General features: G+C 39.2%; 1 protein-coding gene across 4 annotated transcripts in view; it reads left to right on the forward strand.

Annotated features, from left to right (window-relative positions):
- The window catches only part of RALGPS2 (Ral GEF with PH domain and SH3 binding motif 2), a 115719-nt gene that overhangs the window by 77815 nt on the left and 12453 nt on the right, over nucleotides 1–25451 (forward strand). For 3 of the 4 annotated variants that reach the window (XM_030953759.1, XM_030953760.1, XM_030953761.1), the window contains exons 9-17: nucleotides 927–1064; nucleotides 1947–2037; nucleotides 4368–4435; nucleotides 5090–5225; nucleotides 6119–6270; nucleotides 15743–15797; nucleotides 19021–19098; nucleotides 20651–20756; nucleotides 21496–21588. In XM_030953759.1, coding sequence (XP_030809619.1) covers nucleotides 927–1064; nucleotides 1947–2037; nucleotides 4368–4435; nucleotides 5090–5225; nucleotides 6119–6270; nucleotides 15743–15797; nucleotides 19021–19098; nucleotides 20651–20756; nucleotides 21496–21588 — 917 coding nt within the window. The remainder of the gene's footprint in view (nucleotides 1–926; nucleotides 1065–1946; nucleotides 2038–4367; nucleotides 4436–5089; nucleotides 5226–6118; nucleotides 6271–15742; nucleotides 15798–19020; nucleotides 19099–20650; nucleotides 20757–21495; nucleotides 21589–25451) is intronic. The other variant, XM_030953763.1, reaches the window with a different exon arrangement.

Here is a 25451-nt window from a genome sequence, read left to right on the forward strand (position 1 = left end):
AGGTTGTATTAATAGTCTTCCACCTGTAAAGCCAAAGTCCTTGTTATCCTTTTGGTTGTACAAGGCTGAGAGGTGAAGTAAAATATAATTAGAAAATTTCCCTGTTACTGAAACACTTTTCTTAAATAATATTATTTAAGTTTGTGTCATTTTTTAAATTGGGATATCTGTGAAAGATGCAAGGGATGCAGGCCCATTCCTTTGAACAGCAGAGTTGGTCAGGATATGCTTTGCTTAGTTGAGACAAACAGGTGAAGTTCAAGAAATGGAGTTGTGGTTGGAAATAAAATAAACATTTTGTCTACAGCAACAGTGTGTAAGGAGGAGGATTTTCCTCTCTACATGATCAGGGGATTGAAGGAGCAGTGCAGGGAAAGAGGGCAGGTAGGGAATATGAAGTGACTTATCTAGCAGGCTGTTGGCTCTTTGGAGTTGTGATTATTACAAACTGCAGGATTCATTCATTTCAGTCTGGTTGCCAATTTTCTCTAAGCTGATCTTTCCCATGTTGCTGAGCTTGAGTTTTTATTCAGCTTGAAGTGTTTTGGGTATAATTTATCCTTCTATTGTTTTTTAATTGCTGCTTTGGAGGAATGAAGTAGTAGACTTCCTAAACAATTAATTTTGATGGTGTATTTTAGTATCGTGTGTTTAGTGTGTTTCATGTTTGTCAAGAGAGTAGTAAATTGGTGCTGTGGAGAAGATGAGGTTTATGAGTAGCTGTGCATGTCCTTGTAATTACTTTTAGATTTCTAAAATTATTTCCCAGATAAATCCAAAATCCTATTCTGAGACAATGCTTTTGTCAACCTGCTTTAATGTTAGTGCAAGCAAAAATTCTTCACAATATTCTTGATGACAGGGTTTTTTTTCTGCTCAGTGAAAGACATTAAACAAAGAAACTTCTTATTCTAATCTCATTGCAGGTATTTATCTGTCAGACTTGACATATATTGACTCTGCCTACCCCTCAACAGCAAGCATTCTGGAAAGTGAGCAAAGAACAAATTTAATGAACAACATTCTTCGAATTATCTCAGACTTGCAGCAGTCGTGTGAATATGGTAAGCTAGTGTGTAAATATCACAGTGTGAAAGAGAAGAACTTAAAAACCTTTCATTTTTGTCTGCTGTGATTCAATTTAAGTAAGGCTGGACCCCTGTGAATGCCATTAACACCCTCCCTCATCTCTCAGCCCAAAAGTCTGGGTTTATTCTACTATTGTTGGTTAAGACAATCACCCATCAGAGTGAGGAGACAGAATAAAATTGCCTTTCTCTTACATTGAGCAAACTGTAGTATATATTTTCTGATGATAAATGTGTAGTACATCATACTCAAAGAGTAGTTTTACTGGTATTTATAAGCTTGTATCCCTGTGTTCATAATTTTATGACTGATTTCTAAAAGTAGGTTTTCTTTTGGAATAGTATTTTTTCTGGAGATAATAAAATACATTCAGCTTGTCTTTTGGACATTTGTAGTTCTGTCCCTAGATCAAATAATGTATTTATTTCTTCAAAGATGGTTTCCCTCACAGTCCTCTTCCCATGCTAGCAAAGTCCTAATGCTGTGTTTGTGGTGGTGGGATGTGAATTAGCACAGGATTGTGGCTTCACTGAAAGCTCAGTGTAAAGAGAATGTGGGTTGTGAAGGGGTCCATGTTCCAGTTCTGGGCCTTTGGTTTAGCCAAGGATGTTGTCTTACTTTTCCCTTATGTGTGCTCTGATGAGCAGCTCTGGGGTTTGTGTGTGTGGAGAGTGTCAGCTCAATGCATGAGAATTGCTATGAAGTTCTAAAATTTCAGTATCATTAGGGCCTGTAATTTGTACCTCCATCTCACATCAAAAGGCAAGAAATCTGAATCTGTTCAAATAGTTTCTGGGAAAAAAAACTTTGCTTACCAATGAGTGGCACAGTGTCAGTGAATGCTGTCTGTTTTCCAGATATTCCTATGTTGCCTCATGTCCAAAAATACCTAAACTCAGTTCAGTACATAGAAGAACTACAAAAGTTTGTAGAAGATGATAATTACAAGTAAGTACAAAATGCTATAAACTGACCATAACTTATTACAAAATTACTTCTATAACTCAAAGCCTGTCACTTGTGAGATTGCACTTGGATTGGGGAATTGTGTTATATTATGTGGGTGTCCCTGCCCATGGCAGGGGACTGGAACTAGATGAGATTTAGGGTTCCTTCAGACCCACACTATTTGTGATTCTGTGCTGGTGCACCTCAGACACAGCAGCTGTGAGCAGCTGTGGTTCCAGCAGGATGTTGTGCTCAAGGCACTTTCCCACATGCTGAATGGCAGATCTGCTCCCTTTTCTGTGCCAGACCTTGCTTCAGATGGGTTTGGTCTGCTGAGAAAGACTTTGTACACGTGGCTCACCTGTAACACTGTTCTGTCATTTAGAGGAGTCCTGTGGTTGGAGATGGCTTAAGTCATTCTTTATCAGGACAAAACCATCTATGCATCCAGCCCCAGATTTTTACTGAGGGTGACTTACAGCTTTCACTTGCAGATAATGCTTCATTTTATACTTTCCTCTTTGATTAGGTTATAAAGTGTGAGTAAAACGTAAGCACTTGGTTTTTGAGAGGCAAGTTCTCTGCCTGTTCCTCCCAGCCTCCCACCCAAGGTTTCCATGTCCTTAATTAAAAGATTATTACTGTAATAAGTGACTTGGCATCCAGCAAAACTGGGGGGGGGGGAATCTCTGGCAAGAGACAGGAACTGAAGGTAGGAAACACCCTGAGGCAAATCTGTTGCCTATGAAGGAGGGTTTTGTTCATTGGCTGATGTGCTTGAGGAGGTTCCCCACCCATTCCCATCCTGCCCGCCCGGGAAGTTTGTCACCTCGGAGGGCTTGAATTGGTTACTTGTGCAGCTCCCTTGGAATGGCAGGAGGGGGATGCACACTTCAATAGCAGCTGTACTTTGCCATTTAATAGCCCTGGCTTGGATTTACTGAAAAGCAGCAAATGGGGACCCTTCAGTTTATGTCAGAGAACAGTTAATGAGGACTCAGACCCTTGGCTTCTCTTCTGAGCTTTGGAAGTTGTTCTCTGCCTGTCCCTGTGGAAACATCCACATCACCTTTTTCCTGGGATGTTCTACAGCCTGATTTGGGAAATGTCACTTGTCTATCACTGAGAGTAAAGCTCCGTGGTCAAACATTTGAAGGAAGGAAAAAAAAGCCAACCCAAACCCAAGCTTCTTACCTGCAGTGTCTCCTTAGGGCACTGTATTCATGAATTCCACTCTCCACCTTCCTCCACCTTCACTGGCTAGGACTCACTAGCAGGGGGAATTTGATTGATGAAGGAGCTGCAGTCTCTTCATCCTGTGCAATCCATGTTTTGGTAGCAGGGCAATGACTGGAGACAATGGCACATAAATCAGAAGCGTGGCTGCTGTTCACAACGTCTGGCTTTGCACTGATGGGTTTCGTACATCTCCAGACTAAATGTTTTTATGGTCAAGGATTGTGTTTGAAGAATTGTTCTTAAAATGACTCTTCTACTTTTCATCCCCTAAGGTGTCTATCAGCAAAAAGGTTGAAGTTAGAGAACAACAACTGTGACTTGAATACATGGTTTTTCTTCCTAAAAGATTTTGTTTGAAAAAATTAAATTATAAAATTGTAATGAATCATTGCTATACTGTCTGGAATGGGAGGGAGAGGAGCTGTCAAACTTTAAACTTTTCCTCCCCAAAATTAAATAGATGCTTTTTCAGTGTTAGTAGTTTCAAAGATTTTAGTTCTAAAAACTGTGTGGACAAGATACACTTCATCTTCCTGGAGTTATCTGCCCCTGCAGTCTGCCTTCTTTGTGGGCCCACTGGAAATGGCATTAAAAAGTTACAGAAAAAGCTTGAATTATGGCTGAAATCAAGTTGATAATGTATTTTCCTAAACACAGAAGAGGATTTTGGCTTTTGGACCAGTAAAGACAAAAGACTTGGTACTCAGCACACTAGTGCACTTCATAAAAAAATTTAAAATATGAAGTGTTCCAAGAATAAATGTTTTGGCCAAGGTGGGGGAGAAGTTGTGTATTATTTTCAATTTTATTTTTCCCAGGTTTTAGCTGGAGTAGCAGTTTCATGTGTGTGCCAGCCATCCCAGGGCACTGAAGGTCCTGATGGTCTGTGTGAACCAAAGCAATAGGCAGGGAAAATCAAGTCTGGAAATAGTGTGTGCTAAAGATAACTCTGCACTGTTTGTATTACCTTCATAGTATTCCTTGCAATCATAGAATCAGGCAGCTTGCAATCATAAATTTTAAAAATTCTTCTTCATAAACTTATATTTTTATTTCCTGATAAAGTAATTTTTAATGTTTCTTTAATGCAGACTTTCATTAAAGATAGAACCAGGGACCAGCACCCCCCACTCTGCTGCTTCCAGAGAAGATTTAGTAGGTAAATGCTTAATAAATGTGAGAAGACTTGAGGTTGTCATGTGCATTATTTAAGAATTGCAGATGTGGAAAATATTTGCCTGAGGCTATAAAGAAGTGTGAAGTTTAAACACTGCATGTTTGTAATAAAAAGTCTAAAGGTGATCTGTAAAGAAGGAATTGAGTAATTTTTTTAGGTTCTTGTATGTATTGTGGCACTAAGTTGTTAATGTCATTTGGGGTGAACAGCTATTAAATATTCATTCTTTGTTGTGTCTAGACAGAAGGGCCTTCATCTAAACTTCTCATGGCATAATATGCTTCCAAAAATGAACATTCTTCTTGATCAATGCCAAAAGTGGTTGAAGGCAGGAGTTTGAAAATGCAGAATCAGTGGGACATGCCCAGTGCTGGTATAGTAAATGCAGCCACCTTTAGGACTTGCAAAATACTTCCACTGGATGGTCTATTTGAAATAAATGTGTTAGGTTTTAATCCTGTGCAAAAACCCTGAAGTGCAGGGGGTTTAACTATCAATAGATCAATGAGTTTTACTGAAGCTATCTCTTATAAAGGGAGTTAAGGAAGTTTTGTGCAACTTTTCCATTATTTTCTGATAAGTGACCCTGACAGTAATTCTGAAATGACTTGGGAATAATGTCTTTTTTCTTCCCAGGCTCTGAAGTTGGAGCATCTCCACAAAGTGGAAGGAAAAATGTTGCAGCTGAAGGAGCCTTGCTACCACCAACACCCCCTTCACCTCGGAACCTGATACCCCATGGACATAGGAAATGTCACAGTCTGGGATACAAGTCAGCATTTTGTTTAACCTAAAAAGTCCTGAGCTTTTTTTTTTTAAGTGATTTATCATCTTTCAATACAAAAGTTTTGCTTGTAAAAAGTAGCATGACTTGTACACAGTACTTCACTTATAGAGCAATTTGTGGCTAGGGAGCAAGCTCAGAACTATAATGCTGGTATCCCAACCAAAGAGAATTAATCAAAATAGGAAAGCTGAAGTTTTGATTATAAGACTAGTCAATGAGTTAACCAGAATGGCTCTTTCTGAATGACAAAACTTCCACTGTTTAGTAACTCAATGCCACTGTAATTATTTCAAATTCAAAGCTATATCACTGCTTTATTGGTATTTTTACATGGAGACCTCCTTTATGGACTTTCTTTGTACACTAACTCTGTTTAGTAATGGCTTCAGGCATTTTCTATATAATTGTACTTCTAATGTTATCTTGATCATTATCTCATCGTTTCCCTTGTCTTCAAAATGCAAGATTGTATCTGCTCAGTAATGAATAACTTCTATTATTTAAGTTTACCTTTAATGAGCTAGAATGCAGCACTGCAGTTCACTTATAGAAGTGTTACAGAAGACAAAAATATAGTGTTGGAGAAGACAAAACTACAGTGTTATAGAAAACAAAAGTAGCATAAGATATTGAAAGTAATTGTTAATGTACTCCTGAGTTCCTCTTTGTTACACTAGTTCTGTGCAGTTTTAAAACTGGCGATTCCTACCAGTAATTTAGGTAAATTAATTTATCAATTTGTGTACAATTGCTTATGGCTTGGCCATGATTTAGTTTGGCTTTAGGAGCACACTGCACACAATCCTTCAGGATGTCAAAGCAACTCCTGGGAGGTCCCAAAGGCAAGGTTGTAACGTTGTGTCCTCCTTGGTTTCTAGTTTCATCCACAAGATGAACACAGCGGAGTTCAAAAGCGCGACATTCCCCAACGCGGGACCGCGGCACCTGCTGGATGACAGCGTCATGGAGCCCCACGTCCCCTCCCGAGGGCAGGCTGAGAGCTCCACCCTGTCCAGTGGGATTTCAATAGGTAGGAGCTGCAAACACACCCAGGCACTGCCTGGGCTTTTAATAAAGGTTTTAGCACAATTAGTTGGTGATTGAGCAGTGCTGTTCCAAATTATTGCTTCTGTTGTCTAACAAATCTGAGAAATGCAGGGCAAGGAGGGTGATTTCATTTACACACCATGAACTGAGAAATTATGAAAAAGATTTTTGTTTTGGGTTTTTTCCGTTGTTGTTGTTTGGGGTTTTTTGGTTGGTTGTTTTTTTTTTTTCTTCTTTATCCCTGTTAGTCATAGCAGCTTCCAATACTCCTCTTCCTCAGTGGAGGTGAAAGGAAGTATGGGACATGATTTTCTATTATCTTTTCCCCCCCTAAATCAATTCAAGTTTTATAGTAGGATTTCTATTTAAAATGCCATATTGACTTGACAGTGTAAATTGCTGACAGTTTTAAGAGCATAATTTCTAAATGCTTCTGATTTCGACAGAAGATAGAAATCTAACTTTCAAATTCCTCAAAATGTCAGAATCTACTAAATTTTGATAAATTATTTATCTTCATATATTTAGGGTGATGCTTTGTTTTGAGAAGTTCTGCTGCCTGGGTTTCCTCTGTGAGAAGAGATGCTCCTTTTTCCTGTTGCACATAGATCTTTTAGGTGGAGGGAGGAGAGGACACAAGTGCCTCTCAAATCCACCTGTTTGTAGCCAGGGCTGACAAATGGAACCTCTCCCTGCAGTCCTTTTCTTCAGAATCATTTGTTTGGTAGTATTTGTTTGGTTTTCTTCAGAATCATTTGTTTCAATGGTGTTGAATTTTTATGCATTTATGATGATGAAAGATCCTTGTAGTGCTTCACATTTCTTTGGATAACTGAATTTTAAAAGCAGTTTTGCTTTTTAGCCTTCATGGAAGGAAACAAGGTCACAGATTGTCAGATGATGCTCCTTTCAGGAGCTGTACATGTATTTTCTTGAGGAGAAGGCCGTATAGAATTAGACCTAAGTAGCTGGTCTAAGTGAACCTGTTCACATCAGGCAGCTTCCACTATTTAATGTGCATTGCCTGTCTCTGTTCCCTGCAGGTTCTCTGCAGTAGCAAAGTTTTCCATTTCAAAGCCATCCATCAGGAATGGTGCTTCTCCTCAGCATCCAGGCAGCTTCCATTCCCAGGGTTTGCATGGTGCAGGAGACCCAAACTTTTGTCACCATTGCTGAAATGTAACATTGCCCTTTTCTCAGGGCAATGTTTTATGGATGTTTTCTATCTGAATACTTAAGAAAGTCTCTGCAGTCTTTTTCTCCTGAGTAAATTACTTCTGTACCTCCATTACAACCTAGCAGGGAAGGCTTGCCAGAGCTGACAGGCAGTTTCAGTAAGGTACAATTGAGACCCAGTCACCATTTTTATATTTTGGAGAATATAGGGTTTTCCTACTTTGTTTCCTCTCTGAATTTTTCAGTTCTGTTTTCTGGCTCAAGCATGACCTGACAAGCTGGAACAAAATTGCCACTTTAGAAGGCTTGTATAAATGACTTGTAAAACAGCAACCTTGGGCATTTTGTGCAAGATCAGCATTTGTTGTTAGAAATTCCCTTCTCCCATTCTCTTTCATCTCCAGCCTCCCCATACTCAGTTTTATCACTTTTGATAGTCCAGCAGTGGTGTTATTTTTGCTGCTCCTTGATGATGAAAATTTCAATGACAGAAAAGTTTGATAGAGGTGCTAGAAATATATATGGAAGAAGAGGGTAGGTTCTGGAGGTTTGCAGTATCTATTACTGCAGAATTCTTGGAAATGTAAGTTGTCTGGCATTCTGTGCTGCTGCCTCAGCAGGATTTAAGGAAGTTGATTGAAGCTGCTGAGTTCCTCCATCATGTTTGAAGTAGTCTGTTTACTCAGGACTTGGAATTAGTACAGTCACTGCAGCAGAGAGGAGGTTTATGGTATCCTACAACACAGCTTCAAAAGACTGTCAGGAAAATGTCTCCTGAATGAGTGTACTGAAAGGAGTGTTATTCCTCACCTTGCCCATAAATGTGGATTTAAACCTGTTGCTCTAGAAACAGGACTACCTTTTTTACATATAAGCCTATATGGGACTTTACTTTTTGGGTAAATGATCCTTCTTCAAAACATGGACAGAGTTTCTGCTATGTCAGCACCTTGAATGTGCCTTTAAAGACAACTGTAATGCTGCTTTAAATCACTCCTGTGTTTTGAGGACTCAGAGGTGTTTAGACCTTTCCAGTCCTTTCATATTGGAGGGTCTGATAGGATCTGCCTCTGTTAAATATCAAAACACCATCAGTGTAACAACACTGTCCACAGGTATCCATCAGCAAGTCTGCAACCTAAAGCACACATTGAAGTGGTGATGGACATTTTGGTTATGCCCTGCTGGGAAAGGCTGACAGTCCACTCTGGGAATGGTGCAGAGCATGCCACAGTTTTTACACCCGTGTCATTAACCTTTCACAGATGAAGAATATACTAACTGGGTGTTTTTTATTGCAATGAATGATTCCTAAAGCAGCAGCAGTGCAGTAAGTGAGACAGGTACAGGTTTTTGTCAAAACAGGCTGATCTGTGATGTGACAGCTGTGGTCAGAGAACTTTATCAGATTATTTTCTTAATTTCAGCTATTGGAGGCTGAGTGTGCCTCAACATTCAACTCATTCTGAGAACAAACAAACTCAAAAATATTAAAGATACAGCCTCTTTTATATTGATTTCTTGTGCTTGGTTCAAAACAGTTTTTGTTCCTAGAGCTGTGGGAAGGTGTTCCATAGCTGATAGTCAGGGGTTATGCGGGAATCAGGGAGCTGTACCTCTGGTTCTGTTGCCATCCTCCTGTATTATAAATAGGTGCTTGTTATCTGGACGAAGATTTTAAAAAGTGAGAAATATTTTTCCAGCAGTGCCAGGGCTATCCTAATAAGAAGGAAGAAACACTTGTCCAGTCCCATATACAGTGTTAGATGAGAAATGTTCTCTTGAATTCAGGAGTGTAACAAGAGAAAATAGTCTCTTTAAGTTTTAGGTATTTATAAGGTAGATGACTACATTTGAACTGGTTATAGTTGGAGCTCTTCATAATCACTTAGAGAATTTAAATCCTCAAGGATATGATTCTCATCTCATTCTTAGGTGAGTGGCTAAAAAGAGGTTTTATGGCTTGAGTCCTTAGGACCCCACTTTATTTCTGGTGATTGCAGACACTTTTGAGAGACAGCACAAGCAAATACAGACAGATGAATAGTGCTGAAAATGTCGGTTTTGTGCAGACAGTGCAGAATATGTGCTTTCAGTAAATTGGGACAGATGCTTTTACTTTGCAGTAAAGGAAGTTCATTGAGAGCCCCCACTCACTGCTATCAGCCAGGCCTAAAGCTACAACGTGGTTTTGTTCTTGGAGGGCTGTGTTTGGATGAGGTCACTGTTTTGGTGAGGTCACTGTGTACACTGTGCCCTCCTGAGGTGTGAGCATTGCTTTTGGCTGGCTTCAAGGAACCACCTGCAAGCTTGCACCACCTGTTCTCATGCCTGTATTTGCCTCCTGTCACCTCCTCACCTAAAATTAAGATGATTTTACTAGATCCTGGTTCCACTCAGAAATAGCATGAAACTTCCTTTAATTCATAAGATATTTTTCCAAAGAATATATGGTTTTCTATTCATTCCCAATTTTCTTACACTTTTAAAGTATTGCTTAAGTGTGCTCTTAAGTATCTTTGCAGGAATGTTCAGCTTGTTTCATGAATGTTCTCAGAAGCTTTGGATTTCCACCATTTCTTTCCACCAATTTGGCTCTGCTGCATTACTGAATTTCTTAAGCTGAGTTGGTTTACAATGGCAAATTGTTCAGATAATTCCTAAGAAGTAAAGGGAGCTGTGTAAAATAGGCCCCTCTTTTCATATACTGCTTCTGTGTGGCTTTTCTCCTCTTAGAGCATCTAACCTAGAGGATGCAAAGTCATTTTGCTAAGGAAGTTATTCTTTGAGAGTGCTGTTTCATGCATACCACTTCAAAACAGATGTCAAGGTATGAACACAGGAACACTGCTGAAATTGAGATTATAACTTGAGGTGTTTAAAAATTCAAAGGAAACATTAATGGGTTGTGTTTGTAGCAGTGTTGGATTAAAATTCTTTTTAAGCTATTTTTTTCCCACTTATTTTTCCTGATCTGCAATGATATGGATGAAAGCTCTGGAAAAATGAGAACTATTGAACATTTGCCTTTGTTTGTGTGTTGCAATCACAGGAGGATAACTTCAGCGTTTTTGTCCTAATGCAATTGGAAGAATTAATGCTCTAGAGTCAAAGAAAGGAATTCTAAATCAGAATAATGTAAGAAAGTGCCTTTGTAAGAACAGTACATTTCCAAACTAAATTGGATGAAATACGTATGAGAAATCAGCTTTTTAATGAATTCCTCTATTAAGTCACCACCTCGAAGTTATTGAATTCTACAAGGGATTATATTTCTCTTTAAATAAATGAAGTATAGGTGTAGGTATACAGTGTATGCATTTACTTTCAGGGGTCTTGGCAGCCTGTAGAGCAGGGAAGACCTTTACACAGTCAGTGTTTGTTTGATTCTTTAACCTGTACTGTGCTGTTCAGGTGGGTAGGACTGAGTCATCAGATCAGATTTCAGGTAGGGTTTCAGGCAGAAGAAATATGTCAGGTTTATTTATATATTTTCTTTATATGAGTGTATGAATGGCTGTCTCTTGCCTTAAATGTTGATACATGGTTTTTCTATTGTGAATTAGTGCTTCTTTAGTGATAGGATAAATTTAAAAACTGTATAATATTACAGGTTAAAAATGCACACGTAGGTGCCTGGATTTGAGAGGGGAAGATACAGTCTAGCACTCCAGTTCTTCCCCAAGAAGAACTTGATACTTTCTTGGTACTGTTTGCTCCAAGGCTCACTCTCTGGATGTGTTTACATCAATGTAGTTATACAAACCCCCTGTTTCTGCCCCATCTCTATCCATTGGGTTATTTGCTTTTGCTGATTCTTCACAATGAAACTCAGTGATGGTATTAAAAGTTTCTATCAATTCTCTGGCATGATATTGCCAGAGTTCCTGCCATCTGTTTTTGATGAACTGGGGAGCCAGAGCTGAGCTGCTTAAACTGAACTGAAATAGTTAAATAGTCATGAACTGCATATGAGGATTTGCAGTGTGGTTGTGAACCCACCAAGCAAAGCAGAGCTTTCAGGGCATGGAGCCCATCTCTGTGGTGCTGTCTGGACTGTGCTGTGCTGCAGCCATGTATGTTCAGGCCTCTTGACCAGTTCTGTGTGGTAGAATTTTTCAGTTTTCATGGTAGATTTTCAGGCTCTGCTGGGTCCGTCCCCGGCTCTGGAGACGCGGTGTAACCGGAGCCAGGAGAGTGTCAATGACAGATTTGGGAAGGGGAAAGAATTTTTAGTCTGAAGACTTTTTAAACTCTTTGGGGTTGGTTTGTTTATATTAACACCTGTTTAACTTTGGGGACTAACTTCTGGATAAAGAAAGCCTGTGTTAAGTGTTCAATATCCCCAGACCTGGGGCAGCGAGTGGGTGCCGTGACCAGGGGAGTGGATGTGGGATAGCACAGGCATTCCCTCTCCCATAACTGGGAACCTCATGCTGTTTGTGTGCCTGGAGCACAGACATCTCACAGACATCCATCTGCCTGTGCACATCTGCAGATGTGAGCAGAAAATTCACATCTGACCAGAGCTGCAGTGCTGGGGCTCTGCAGGCAATCCTGAGCCTTCTCAGATAATCACCAGCACAGTTAGCAAAAAAGCCATCTTGCCAAATGCTGTTATTCCTAAAACAGGGGAAAAAACCTTCATAAAGATTTTATTTTATTTCATTTCAATCCTGCACCATAAATTTATTAGCAATGAAGAAAACTAGGAAGATAGTGTTTTGTGTTAAGTGGCTTCTTACATAAAGCCAAAGTGTGTTTAGAACTTTTACTAACAGAAAGGGCTTATACTACCTAGGATTTTTTATTAAGTTTAACCTGAAGAACTTGCTTGAGGTTGTTGGAAAAACTCAAATATTGAGTACATACTTGAGAAGAATTTAAGAAGGTGATATATTTTTAGAGTACTGAATGAATGAAATATTTCCAGTTGAGGTGACACTCAAATAGTGCACTTAATGTTGAAACAGAACTTGGCTAGACATCTAACTTTTATTAAGTTAAAAACAGTCCCTTTTACCTCTGTTTTGTTTTGGAAGGAAGGGATGTCAGGTATTTTGTTTTGCTTTTTAGGAATGGGGTGTTTCTTAGTATCAGAACTTGTGTCTTGCGAAGTATCTCCTAGAGGGTTCTAGAATCTAAAAAATCCTGTTGGAGATGTTTTTATATGGATGTTAGTCAAACACTAAAATTCAACCTTTTCCAGGTTTTTGTTACAATTTTTACAACCCCTGTAGGCATCAATGTCAATGTTAAGTCAGTTGCTATGATGTTTTGTCCAGTTTTTTACAAATTGATGTTCCTTTTAAGTGTAATTGGTAATTGCTGTATAGATTTAACTTTTTAAGTGAAACTTTTGGTTTACAAAGCCCCCAAATTCTTGTAGGTTTTCTCACTGTACTGATACTGTACCAAGGATTGTCACTTTGTGATAGGTGACATTTTAGCTCTTGATCTAGATTGCTTTGCATTTTTACAAAGCAACACTAGCTTTTAAATCTTTCTGTAGTGTACTTAGCACAGCAGTTGAATTTGACTTTATTGGCAAAGCTGATACAGTTGCCATCAAAATGTCATTTCAGGTAGAATTTTAATGTATCAGCCTACTTTAAATGCAAACAATAACTTCATAATACTGTCTCATTGGGGGGTTTTAATTGTGTGGATCTGTCACGTGGGCCTAAATTAAGTAGCGCTCTAGTCATATTAAATCTGTGCTTCTTGCTCATACAAAGCTAAATCTAAGCAGTAGTAAGAAAATAAGTAAGGTGCTTAGTTTCCCTAATGCTTTCAGTGCTGGCTGAATGACTTGACAGAAATTGCTGCACCATTTTGCAGGACAGATTGCTCCAAGTAATCACAAAGAAAACTGCAATTATATGCAAGGAAAACTATTTTCATGTTGGGGTTGAACTCTACCCTCCTAATTGTCATTCCAGCTGCTAAAAGGATTTCAGCACCTTAAGGTCTTACTATGGGAGATTCTACCACAAAAAGCCTTCTTCAAAAACAGTCAGCTGGGAGGTCTTACCCAAAATTCCTGCCTAAAGTTGTCTCTGAATTGTTACATCTGATTCTGTCTCCTCATCCCTAAACCATGCTACTTAAAAATTAGAGGAGACTTCATGTTTTGCCTTACAGAGAATGCAGCTGTGGTGTCATTAGGATGGAATAAATCACTGAGCTTTTCACTGTGATGTGGATTGTAGAATTTGCTGAAAGTATTGAGTGGCAGTTGTTTCTTCCAGGAAATGGTAAGGACTTTGCAAAGACTTCTTCTGTAACAGCAGGCTCTATCTGGATAGGTTACTCCACTGGTTACTCATTTTTTCCTGGGATAGTTCATGATTTACCTGGTAGTCTTTCTGTATAGAAATGCCTGGAATAATGTGGAGCTCAACCCACACATTCTCTTTTCCATGTTGTGCTGAGCAAAACTTCTGATTATTGTTATGGCCACTCCTTTGCTCACCCGCCCTGTGGCACCTGAATGTTTGCTGATAGATTCAGTCTGAGAGGGTCACTTGAAGTGCCAGCACTTACTCAGCTCAGAGGAAGTGTAACTCAAGCAGGAGTAACTGTGCTACTCATCTGTGCCCAGAGCTACCTGCTGCTGTCACCCTCCCTGCAGCTGAATGCTTGAGGATCAATGATCTGCAAATGGAAGCACTAAAAACTTAAAGGCACTTCTAGAAAGTAATGCAGGTTACCTGTTGAATGTTTGACCTCCCTGCTTGCAGCCTCCACTGGAACATCACTTCTGTATTTCATAGCTCCTTCCACTACACAAATGGCTCTTTCTGTAGAGTTGGTGTGAATCAGGTTAGGACTTGCCTTTAGGAAAAAGTCAGAATAAGCTGAGACCAAATGATCTAGTATCCCACAGAGATGGTGTTAATATGTGGATGTTGAGCTAATGTTTGCAGAAGAGGCATCTCAGTTGAATTGGCTGGCAGATAAAGGCTTGTATTTTCTCTTAAATTTTGCACAGAGGGAACTTCAGCCCATGCTGAGATTTTCATGGCTCTTGGCTGGAATTACCCCTGCTGTGTGTAAATCTTTATTGCCTCCATCTTTACTCCATGTTTACTCAGTGAATATCCAGACCTACTTTGTACACACGCTTTTTCAGGGCACTGCTTTTCCCTGCTGATTTTCTGTGTAAAATTACAGGGAACTGGTTCCCATTTTCAGTCTCTGTTTCTCTGAGGGAGCTGTTGAGTAAGAAGCATTGATTCAGATTTTTTGTTTGGGTTTTTTTTTTCTGGTTTGTTTCAAAATAATTGTATTATTTTATTGCTTCCCTTTTTATATGGGTGTTCAGGCAGCAGAGCAAACAAGGTGGCAAGTTAATGTGCCAAAAGGTGGCTTCAAGCATTGACTGACATTGAATTGCACTGATATTTAGGCTTTGGGATTACCTGGAGCCAGAAATGTTGGTTTGAAGTAGTGAACAAGGCTAATAGCTCCTGTGGGCAGCTGAGGTGGTCTGAATGGTGCAGAGCAGCAAGGCAACAGATTGGAATTGTGTATAGAAGCTGCTGATTTCTGTTAACAGCATCTCTACTGATAATTATTTACTAGTTTTTAACATTAGAGCTAACACCCACCTTGTATCTGTATTTAAATACAGATGCTCATTTTCAGGCTGATGGGATTTAGTGGAATTGTAAAGTTACTGTCTTATTTATGGGACTGCCATGAGTGGATGCATCAGACTTTTGGGTTTTGGGATTTTCCTCTATTTTCAGTGTTTAAAATAAAGTGCTTGTGGATTAGTTTACAAAGCACAGAAGGAAATAATACTGTTGTGATCTGATAAAGTGGGAGATAGCTTTAAAAATTGTTGAAGGCTTCTCAAATCAAAAACTGGAGATTTAGCAATGAATTTACACCTCTGTGTCATGACTGTGTGTGACTTGATAAGAAATTATTTAAATAAGTGACCTGTTTTTCTAAATGCAGACAAATCCATGTTTAGAGTATTCTTTATATTCTGAAAATAAGGTTCCTATTTATTAATGCTCCTTTTCTTCAACTTATTAATGTGGAACTAGACCCTGTCCCTTCAATCTCCCATCTCAGTGTATGTGAAATTCCTGAAGCAAATCACAAAGTGTTTTTCCTTGTAGTATTTCACTGAAGTAGTTTTTTGCATTTCATCTTAAATATTCTGATATTCAGAATCTCAAATATTCTGATTTGTTCAGATACAATTGACAGAGATGGTTTGTAGATGAAGAAATAATGTATCATCTGTTGTTATATTTCTCTAGGTAGCAGTGATGGTTCTGAGCTCAGTGAAGAGACTTCCTGGCCAGCATTTGAAAGGTAAGAAAAACCTGTGTTTCTCTATTCACATTGTTACTTAGAGTCTCTCACTCAGTCCTGAAAATGATGCTTTTTTCACTGAACTAGAGATCTTCTGCCTGTAAGAACATTCAAAAGCTGTAGTAAGTGCACTGGATCCGTTAAAGCAGCATAGAAACACCTTCTGCTCACTAATGGTTATTAGGGCTTTTATCTAATGAGGTGCTTACTCAGTGCACACATCCTTGAAGGAGCTCAGCCAGAGAACCATTAGACCCCAAAGGTTTTATATATGCGGATATCACATGTGCTGTTTGTGTTTGTCTGATTTTCATTTTCACTTTCCCTGAGACACTTCATCTGTTCATAGTCCCTTTGCTCTCTTGTCATTGACATTGTCACCTCTTTTGTCCCTCTCATCCTTTTTTCCCTTCACTGTTACACAACAGTGCCCCTTGCTCATGTCTGACTTTGTGGTCCAGAGTTAACTAGTTGTTCCTTTTCCAGCACCTGTGAGTGCTCAGGTGGCATTGACCACTTCAGCCCATTCTCATGTTGTATTTGAGAATGTGGAAAAAGACAAACAGCTGTAATTTACAAAGAAAAAGGTGCAAATTCACCTTCCCACAGCTGAGTAAGATGCACAGTACAGTGCATTGCTTGCTTCTATAACACAGTTTCAGGTAATCCATCAGCTTCAGAGTTGCCATGGATGACTTCTTCTGCCATGCTTTTACATTTTTTGTAGGAATTTTTGTCAAAAAACTTTGTCTTTTTAGTTGGGAGCTGTTACCACAGACATATTCTGATTGAACTCATTGAAGCAGTTAAAAGTTCTTAATTAATTTTGGAAGAAGTCTTTGAAAATCTCTCTGTGCCAAAGGTGAACTCCTGGATGCCTCATGCCTTAAATATGAATACATACATGAGGAAAGGCCCTTAACAATTTCATCAGATAACATTCCACATGAGCAGAGAACACAAATGGGGTCAGAAAGGCAATCTCATAACTTGTAGGCTGCATCACAGAGCACACGCAACATTCAAAAAGTTTTCTTTCTTTCCCTTCCCTGCTGCCTTGTGGAATTGTGTATTGGTATCACATTGTCTCTCAAAGAGAAAAAGTCATTAAGTTAGAAAAAATGGTGAGTTGAGTGTTACCCAGAGCAGCATAAGAAACTTTAAAATTTAGGTTTAAACTTATGATAACACTCTTCAGAATTGTTGTGTGGACTTCTGAGACAAAGCAGGAGCTTTTCATGCCTGTGCTAATGAGAGCTGGCAGCCCCAGGCTCTCCCAATTAAAGTGTTTGCTCCATGTCAAACAGAAGATTCCTCCTCCAAATTCCACTTGCCTTCTGTGCTTGCCTCTCTCCTGAGAGAGCTTTTGGGAACCCTGTTGGAGGTTTCTTGTGTTTCAGGGTGAGTTCTCTTGCCTGTTTCCGGGAGAGGGATAGGGTTCCTTACAGACATTCCCAACACCACGTGGGAAATTCCTAGAGATCTGCAGCAACCTTGAGTCTGTTCCTTGCTTTATAAGATGATGTGGCATGTTTTAAGATTTCATAGGTAATACCCTGACATGCAAGTGTCAAAATTCAAGATAACCAGAGAATGTCTCTCTCTGGTTTTGGTCTGTACAGTGGAGCACAGTGGTTTCAATTCTTTATAAAGATATTTAAGTGAGGGAGAGGCATTAGTTGCCTGGAATTATCAACTCTGGTAAAACTGGGATACATCCAGTGTTAATGAATGTTTTCTATGCAGTACAAGTAGGAATTCAGTATTTCTCTGTGTTTTAGGAACTTGTAGGAAGGCTTTGTGTAGGAAGGCTTAAATCTGCATTGTACTCCTTAAGAGGAAGAGAACAATTTCTCCACACACAGATTCCCCAAGTAACAGAAGGAAATGTAAAATGTATTCTTGTTTTTCCTGGCCTTTCTACTTGTAGCTGAGGAATGCAGAAGGGGTGAGAACTAGAGCCACTGATTTTTTTTAAGTGCAACAGAACCTTAGTTTGAAACTTGAGAAAGAGTTTTCAGCATTGGAGTGTCCCTTCAGGCCAATCAAAATTACTGGAAGGACTAAAATTTCAAGTCCTTGCAGTTACATCCTGTTAAGGGCAGCGTATTGAGTGACACTTCAGTCTCACTGGTTGTCATCCTGAGTGTCTCTGAATAGATTTCCCTGAAATAGCAGGATTCCAAGAGTGGTAGCCTCCTTGTTATGCAATAAAAAACAAGCTTAAAGGTAAGAAGAAAACATACTTAATTTGCATGCCATATGTATTCAAAAATAAACAGCTCATTTTACTTTATTTTTCTTTATTGTTTTATTTGCCTATATCTTGAGTGTGTTGTGAAAAATAATTCATAAGTTCAAAGATACGTGTTATGTTGAGAAACAAATGATGGCAAATTGTGAAATAGGTTAGTAGATGGTGATTCATTAATATCCTTTTGATAATGCTTGCTCTCAAAGGATTGCTGATCTTCAGTCTTTCAACAGAATACAAGGAGCTAGAAAAATGGATAAAAAAATAGGATGTGAGGACAAAGTGCCTCAACAATGCTTTTGTTGACTTAAATGGAATTCAGTCAATTAAGAGGATCTGATTCAGAAAAACAAAGTTCAGTGAAGCAAAGCAGTGTTCTAAAGGCAGGTCTGGGGCACAGTTCCTGAATAGGGATAACAGTATGGATCAGGTAAATGAATTTAAAATGTGGAGCTTACAGGTGAAGTGTACAGCGTAGATGAACTGGAAAATTGAAATATTGCTGAGCTGATTTCCATGTTACTTAGCACAACAGGATTTTAAACAATGTCAGGTGTATTTTGACAGAGCTTGTGGTTCCTTCCAGCCCAACAGCTTCTGTGTTTTCATACTCATGGAAGTGAAACCGTTTTTGTAGTAACATCTCAAGTCAGATTTCAATATAAGTTTTATCAGTATGGTTTGGTCTAAACTAAATGCAGACTTTGCTCTAAAAATGTGTTAATCTTCAGTGCCAATAAAACACTTCAGTATTGTGAGTTCTGACAAAGAGAACATCTGATGAAATGAAAAACCATATTATTTACTTCTGCATGCCTTTTTCTAAATAAAATTACTCGCTTTTTTTTACGTGGACGAAGTGGCTTTGTGATATGCACAGGAGAAAAGTTCTGTGCTGTTGTAGCAGTGGTGGTGTTTGTGTGAATGACAGTATATGTAACACATCCAATTTATAATGGAATCCAACAGGAACAGGTTGTACCATTCTCTCGGCCCGGGGACAAGAGTGTCACGAAATGGCCATCGAGGCCACATGAAGGCCAGCAGGTACAATCCCACTGCACACAGAGGTGTCAAACCTTCCCTCTGCTGTTGGTGATTTGGTTTGGTTTAATAATTAAGTGGGTGTTTTCTGATGTTCCCTTTCTAACTTATGTGTCAAAATAAAGGTAGAGACCTTTTTCTTCAGACTTGAAACTTTTCCTTTCAATGACTTACTCTATGTCAGCATAAGGACTGTTCATTCCAGTCTGCAAATCCAAATTCTGAACCATTGGATCTTTCTATCAAGGCTAAGGATGTTTTGCCAGGGTAGCTTTTGAACTGCCTGCCGCTGTGGAGCAGTGCTGGTAGTTCTCATGGGGAAAGCAAAGCTGCTCCTGGTGCTAATGGATGGCATTCCAGATGTTTTCTTTGCTGGCAGTTCTGTTTTGAATTTCTTTGCTCCTCTTCCCTGAAATCAGAGAGATGCCTAAAATGAGTAACACATTCAAATTGCCCCCAATTTAGTATACATAATATTTGCAAGCTGACAGAGTAACATAACTGATTGTTCTGATTCCTTATGGATACAGATTCTGTCTCCAGCTGTGTCGCTGTAGTTGGGAAAGAAATTGCCATTAACTGTGAAACCTCTGTCATGTTAAGAAGCAAGCACTGTCTCACTGAATTAAACCCATGTTCACATCTGTCAGTGTCCAAAATTGTCTCCATATCATCATCCTCAGTAGGTGCTGCAGTGAAAGTGTTTGTCACATTTCCAGTTTACTTTGGACATAGGATGGATGAAACAACAAATCCTGGCTTCCTTCACAATGATTTTTGGGTGCTGTTCAATCTCTTGGCTTTTCTAGAAAGCTGCTGGGTTCAGCACTTTAGTTACATGCTCTGATTGACATTCACTGAAATGATTCCTGGTGTAACTTTTCTCTGATGGGAAATGTTTTTGAAGCCAGTCAGCTTTGTAATTTTAATCAAGCTCAGTTTTCTTTCCTCAGTGCTGTACCTGGCCTTTGTTTCAGCCCATTGCTCTCCAATCCTTTGTAGGGCAGATGATCAGTAGAGCACCAGTTGCATTAAAACACCTTAAAGCTGTGGTTTGGGTTTCTACTCTTTATTCCTGCTCCCTCCCACTCTCCTTGCTTTCAGATATTTTAAGGATTGTGCATGTTTGAGCTGTGCTTTGTTTTTGATGTGCTAATGGTTCTGGTGTTTCTAACCAAAAAATAGTCAAATCTTTCCTGCCAGGGCTGAAGGAGAGGTTTAACATGTACAGCAACTTTACCAGTGTACTTCAAATGTTTACTTTTTCAAAATTAATTTTTCTTGTCTTTCAGTCGTGTTTTGAGTTTTAATTTTTTTAATTAAGGATTACCTGCTTGGCTAATTAATTTTTCTGATCACTTTTGCTTGCGAGTGTTAATTCCACAACAGCAATTCCTTGTAACAGCCAAAATCTTTTTCCACAATGAAGTCAAATAAATAGAAAGTTGACATTTTCAAATTACAATAAAGGTATTTGCATTAGTTTTTGGTAATGGTTGGAAAATTACTTTAGGAAAAATATTTTTTCACACAACTCTTCACATGCTCCTTTCAGCTCCCTAGAATCTGAAGATTTGGCTGTTCATTTGTATCCAGGAGCAGTTACTATTCAAGGTGTTCTCAGGAGGAAGACTTTGTTGAAAGAAGGCAAAAAACCTACAGTAAGATTTTTTTTTAATAAATTAATTTTCTCACCTTCTTCCTTTGCCCAGTTATAAACACAGTAAAATGGCCATTGGGCAACCAGTTCTGAGATCTCCTCTGCCTTGCTGATTAAGATTTAGCGTCATTGCCAGGGTTTCAATCCTTCTGTTTGGTGCATTTAGTCAGTTTGTAAGGCTGTACACATAATCTAGGAAGTAGAAGAGAAGAGGATGCTGCATAAAAATTTCTACAGTTACTGATGACTTTAAAATGGAGAGAATCATGTTTTGTCTTCCTTAACAATAGGTAAATCCCAGCAATGTATCAATAGATGATAACTCTTAGCATTTACATTGCAAATACTTGATGATAAATTATAAATCAAAATGCGTATTCAGGATGATGGGGGATACCTTACGGCAGCACCTAAGATGGAAAAGGAAAGGGACAGATGAACTCTGACTCCACAAAGTGTTCTGTAGGGATTGCAGGAAGTATAGAGCAAGATGCAGAGCATTTTTCTCAGATTAGAGAGGAAAGGCACATGTTCTTTCTGCTTTCTGGAGTTTTCATGCATTCATAGGCCTGCATGAGTAACAAACAGCAGCTTTGGAAACATGGCTGATGCTTGGCTGGACAGTCAGTGCTCTCATGTTCTTGCAGGATGGTGCCTCCTCTTTCACAGCTCAGTGTTACGAAGCATTTCACTTACCCATTGCACTTCTGGGTTTGTTTGTTTGTTTGTTTTCTCTGCAGGTAGCATCTTGGACGAAATACTGGGTAGCACTGTGTGGAACCCAACTCTTCTACTACGCTGCAAAATCCCTGAAGGCTACAGAGAGAAAACATGTATGTAAAGCAGGCATGTTCCAGTATCACCTGCCAAAACTGAAATGTGATTTCCTGATGTAAACACTGAGAGTAGTTCATGCCTTGCCTGATTTCTAGTCAGCACTATCCTGTCTCCCAGTCAGTCAGTCACCTCATATGGATACACCCCAGGGAAATATCATTTACATTTGTATGCTACACCAAGAACATCTGCTTTGCATCTGCCATGTGTCTCTGACTTTGCTGGCCTTTTAGGAAAGGAGCTGTGTCATTGGTCTGTCCATTTTCAAAGCTCTGTCTTTGGATGATTTCAGTCTTGCAGCAGTTTGTCACGGTTTGAAATCCAAACAAGCGCTGATGAGGAAAAATTGAACAGTTACAAGATAGAACAATTAAACATGTACTGATTTCATCCATGTGGTAAAATTAGACCATTTGATTTTTCTGTGAAATCCTCTAAGCCATTAACTGCAGTGGAGTACGAAACATTTAATCTGCTCAGCAGAGAGCTGCAATGTCAGATGGGGGTTCCTTTTATTGGCTGCAACTGGATCTGAAAGAAGCTAAAAATGCTTTGCTTGTGTGGGGAAGGACCAAGAGGATTTTCTGTATGGATGTTAAGATGTGCATTGTTCCTGTTTGATGTCCCTAGTTAATTGTAATGATTCTCTTAAGAAATTGGGTAAAATTTGAGATACTTGAATCTGAGTGCATTCACTACTCAGAATCATGACTTGGTTGCCTTGGTAGGTGTTTCAGGTTAATTTATGCCAACTGTCACTGTAGAACACTTGCTTTGCATAGAGCTTATGGAATTTTGCAGACTGAGTTCTGCTTTTGGAATCCTTGTAAAGGGGACTCTGGTACAAAATGCTGTTTTCTTATCCCAGCATTTTTATGTGCAGAGAGTGGAGATTTGAAGCTTAACATTTCTGGTTTGCATGCTCCTGGTTATTTGAAGTTTCTGTGTGGAAAGTTTGTGTATAAAGTTCCCTTAATCTAAGAGATTATTTCCCACTTTTTATTGGAAGTTCATTAGGAAACAGTATTCTAATACTCCTTACTTTCAGAACAATTTATGTGGTTTCTTGGCCATCCACCCCTACTAGCTTTGCTTAGGTAAGATTGAAACTGATCCTACTTAATTTGAACCTTCAGGCTGAAGGTTCATTAGCCAATCCTTCTGTCTTCTGGGTGTCTTGGGAGAAGTGTGTGTGTTTGGATGCATTTGTTTCTGGCTTCAGTGAAAACTTTAGGGAAGGATTCCACCTCATTAAAAGGAAAGAGCAGACTTGTAAGGTCTTATGAGTAGAAATGCAAAGTATTAAAAAAAAGAAGGAACCAGAAGAGAACTTTTGCTGGCATTATGTCACTCACAGCTAGTTGCCTATTTTTCCGGAAACACTGAGAAATGGAAAAGAAATTTTTGTGGTAATGTCAGACTTTGTGTTCCTGTTGCTGCTGTGATTCCTTTGGGCTTTGTGCCAAAATTGCATTTTGTTTTCTTTTAGGAATAGAATGTGTATTTGTAAGTCTCCCTGGTTCACTGTTCTTTACAAAATTGTGGAGAACTTTACCAGACTTGTATCTATTTATTCAGAAGCTTTTTTCACTCTTCTGTGTTAGCATTTTGAAATTATCTAAATAGCATGCAGGTTTAGAAAATTTGAAAAAAATTGTTAGCAAGGAATTATATTGATTGGAAATTGAGTATATTAAATTTGCATTGTTTACCTGTTTCCTTCAGAATAACAATTTCAATAATTTAAATAATCTTACCCTTTCTTTAGCAGAAGTAAATGAAGGAAGAATGTAAACAGTCTGGTACCTTATCCTTCTGAGTCCCTGTTCCTGTAAAAGCCTTTACTTTGCCTGGAGATACAATCCCATCCATTTACAGTGCTCTTTCAGAGATTATTTTCTAAACCTCTTCAATTGACTTCTGATATTCTCCAAGTCACTGATAATGTTGTGACACCTACAACATCTGAACTGCTGGTGAACAGAGGCTTAAGAAGCCAAGATCTGTCTCACTTGCTTGTGTGCTTGTGTTTCTTTGTCCAAGGGAAAAAAAAGTGGTTGTTCCAGCAAACCACTGAGGAAGTTTGCAGAGGGAGGTGAGAAGGTGTTGGAGTCCAGGGTGCTTGCAAGATTTCCCATCAGGAGCCTACCAACCTTGTGGCTTGCAGATACTGAGAGGAATTTGAGCAAGGCAATTCCCAGGAGAAGGAGGAAGAGGAGTGGTAGTCAAAAGCAATGACTGCTGAAGAGCACTAATTCCTTTTTAATAGTTGGCTCTATGAAGTTGGGCTGAACTGTCCAGCACAGCTTGTACACAGCACATGTCTTCCTTTCAGCTTTTTGGGGCAACAGACAGGCTCTGTTCTGTTTGTGGATGCCAAGCCTGTTGTGGAGCTCAGCCTCTGATTTGGTTTGCCAGTGCAGTTGAGGTTTATCTATTGTAATCACTATTTACTACAGTTGGGGTTGTCTTTTATTTAAACAAATAATTTGCAGTGAGTAGTCACAGCAAACTTCTGCTTCAGAGGTTGTAATTATCACAGAGCATGACCTTTATTTTGAAATTAGAGTGGGAAACCTGGCAACTGCTGTTGAGATAGAGGGATTGGTTGATGGATTCCAGTTCATTAAACAGGCTAATAATAGGTGGTCAGTAACTTGTTCAGCTGCTCTGCCTGTGTTGATGGCTTAGGTTTCCATCCCTTTCACTACAGAGTTACTGTACAGAGCCTCAGCTTTGGTTCTGGAGTCTGTGAGGTGACTTGTCAAGGGTCATGCTTCAGTTCAGTTTGGTTGCATTTTCAGGAAAAGTTAATCAGGAGAGAATGAACTGCAGATGGTCAATCATCCCTAGATAGCAAGAGCATGAGTCAATGCTCCAGATACTGTCCAGTGATATTCCCAAGAGGTTCACTCTGCAAAATGAAGAGATCCAAAGCTAGATTTAGGCTTTGGGGTTTTTTACTTCCCAGATAAAAAGGATGATGCCATCTACTTTGAAGCAGGTTTCTTTTTCAGAGATTGATACATTGGAGATTTACCTCAGCGAAATATTCCAAGCATCTTCTGGAGCCATTTAAACATCTGTCTTTTCTGCTTCCTTTCTCAAGCCCTCTGTGACATGGAAAGGAACGCTGGCAACAAAAGGCTCAGTCTGCTATATAAAGTTTCCTGGCTGCAGCTCTCAGGGTAAATGTGTCTTGATTACAGGCATGCTTTTGACCATTCTGCTGCTGCAATTGCTCCAGGCAGCTTGGAATGCATCGACACTCAAAGCTCTTCCAGGCTTTTAATAGCCAGCCTCTTTGGAAAATTACCTCATAAAAATCCCAGAGTAATTTCAGCAAAAGGGACAAGAAATCCCCTCCCTTTTAGACACAGACAAGCCAGCGCTTCTCCTGCCTGTGGTCAAAGGCCAAGGAGTGCATCCAGTATTGTCTGCTGCATCTCCTAAGAGTAACAGCATAAAATCAACATTGAGTTTAAATAGTGAACAGGTTTCAGTTATTACTACAGTAATGGAGAATTGTCTATAAATAAGCATGTGAACTTGAGAGGCCAGAAATGTAGTGCAGCACAATCTGAGAGGAATGTGTGGACAATGGTTTTATCTTGTATGCTGAAATGGAACTCACAGAGAAGCCCCTATGAAAAACTACAGCACTTGTGCACATTCAGAAAAGGGCAACAGTAAGAATAGCCACTTGAACTTAGATTTCAAATAAGCACTTTGAAAAATGTGAATACACCTGTAAAATAACTCTTTATAGTGATTGGACTGAGAGCCTTGCCAGTTTCTGTGACAACATAGCATGCATGAGAGATTTTTCTGTGTTTGTAGGTGCTTGAAAAGCAACAGA

Source organism: Camarhynchus parvulus, chromosome 8 (genome assembly GCF_901933205.1).
Source record: "Camarhynchus parvulus chromosome 8, STF_HiC, whole genome shotgun sequence".
NCBI classification, from domain to species: Eukaryota; Metazoa; Chordata; class Aves; order Passeriformes; family Thraupidae; genus Camarhynchus; species Camarhynchus parvulus.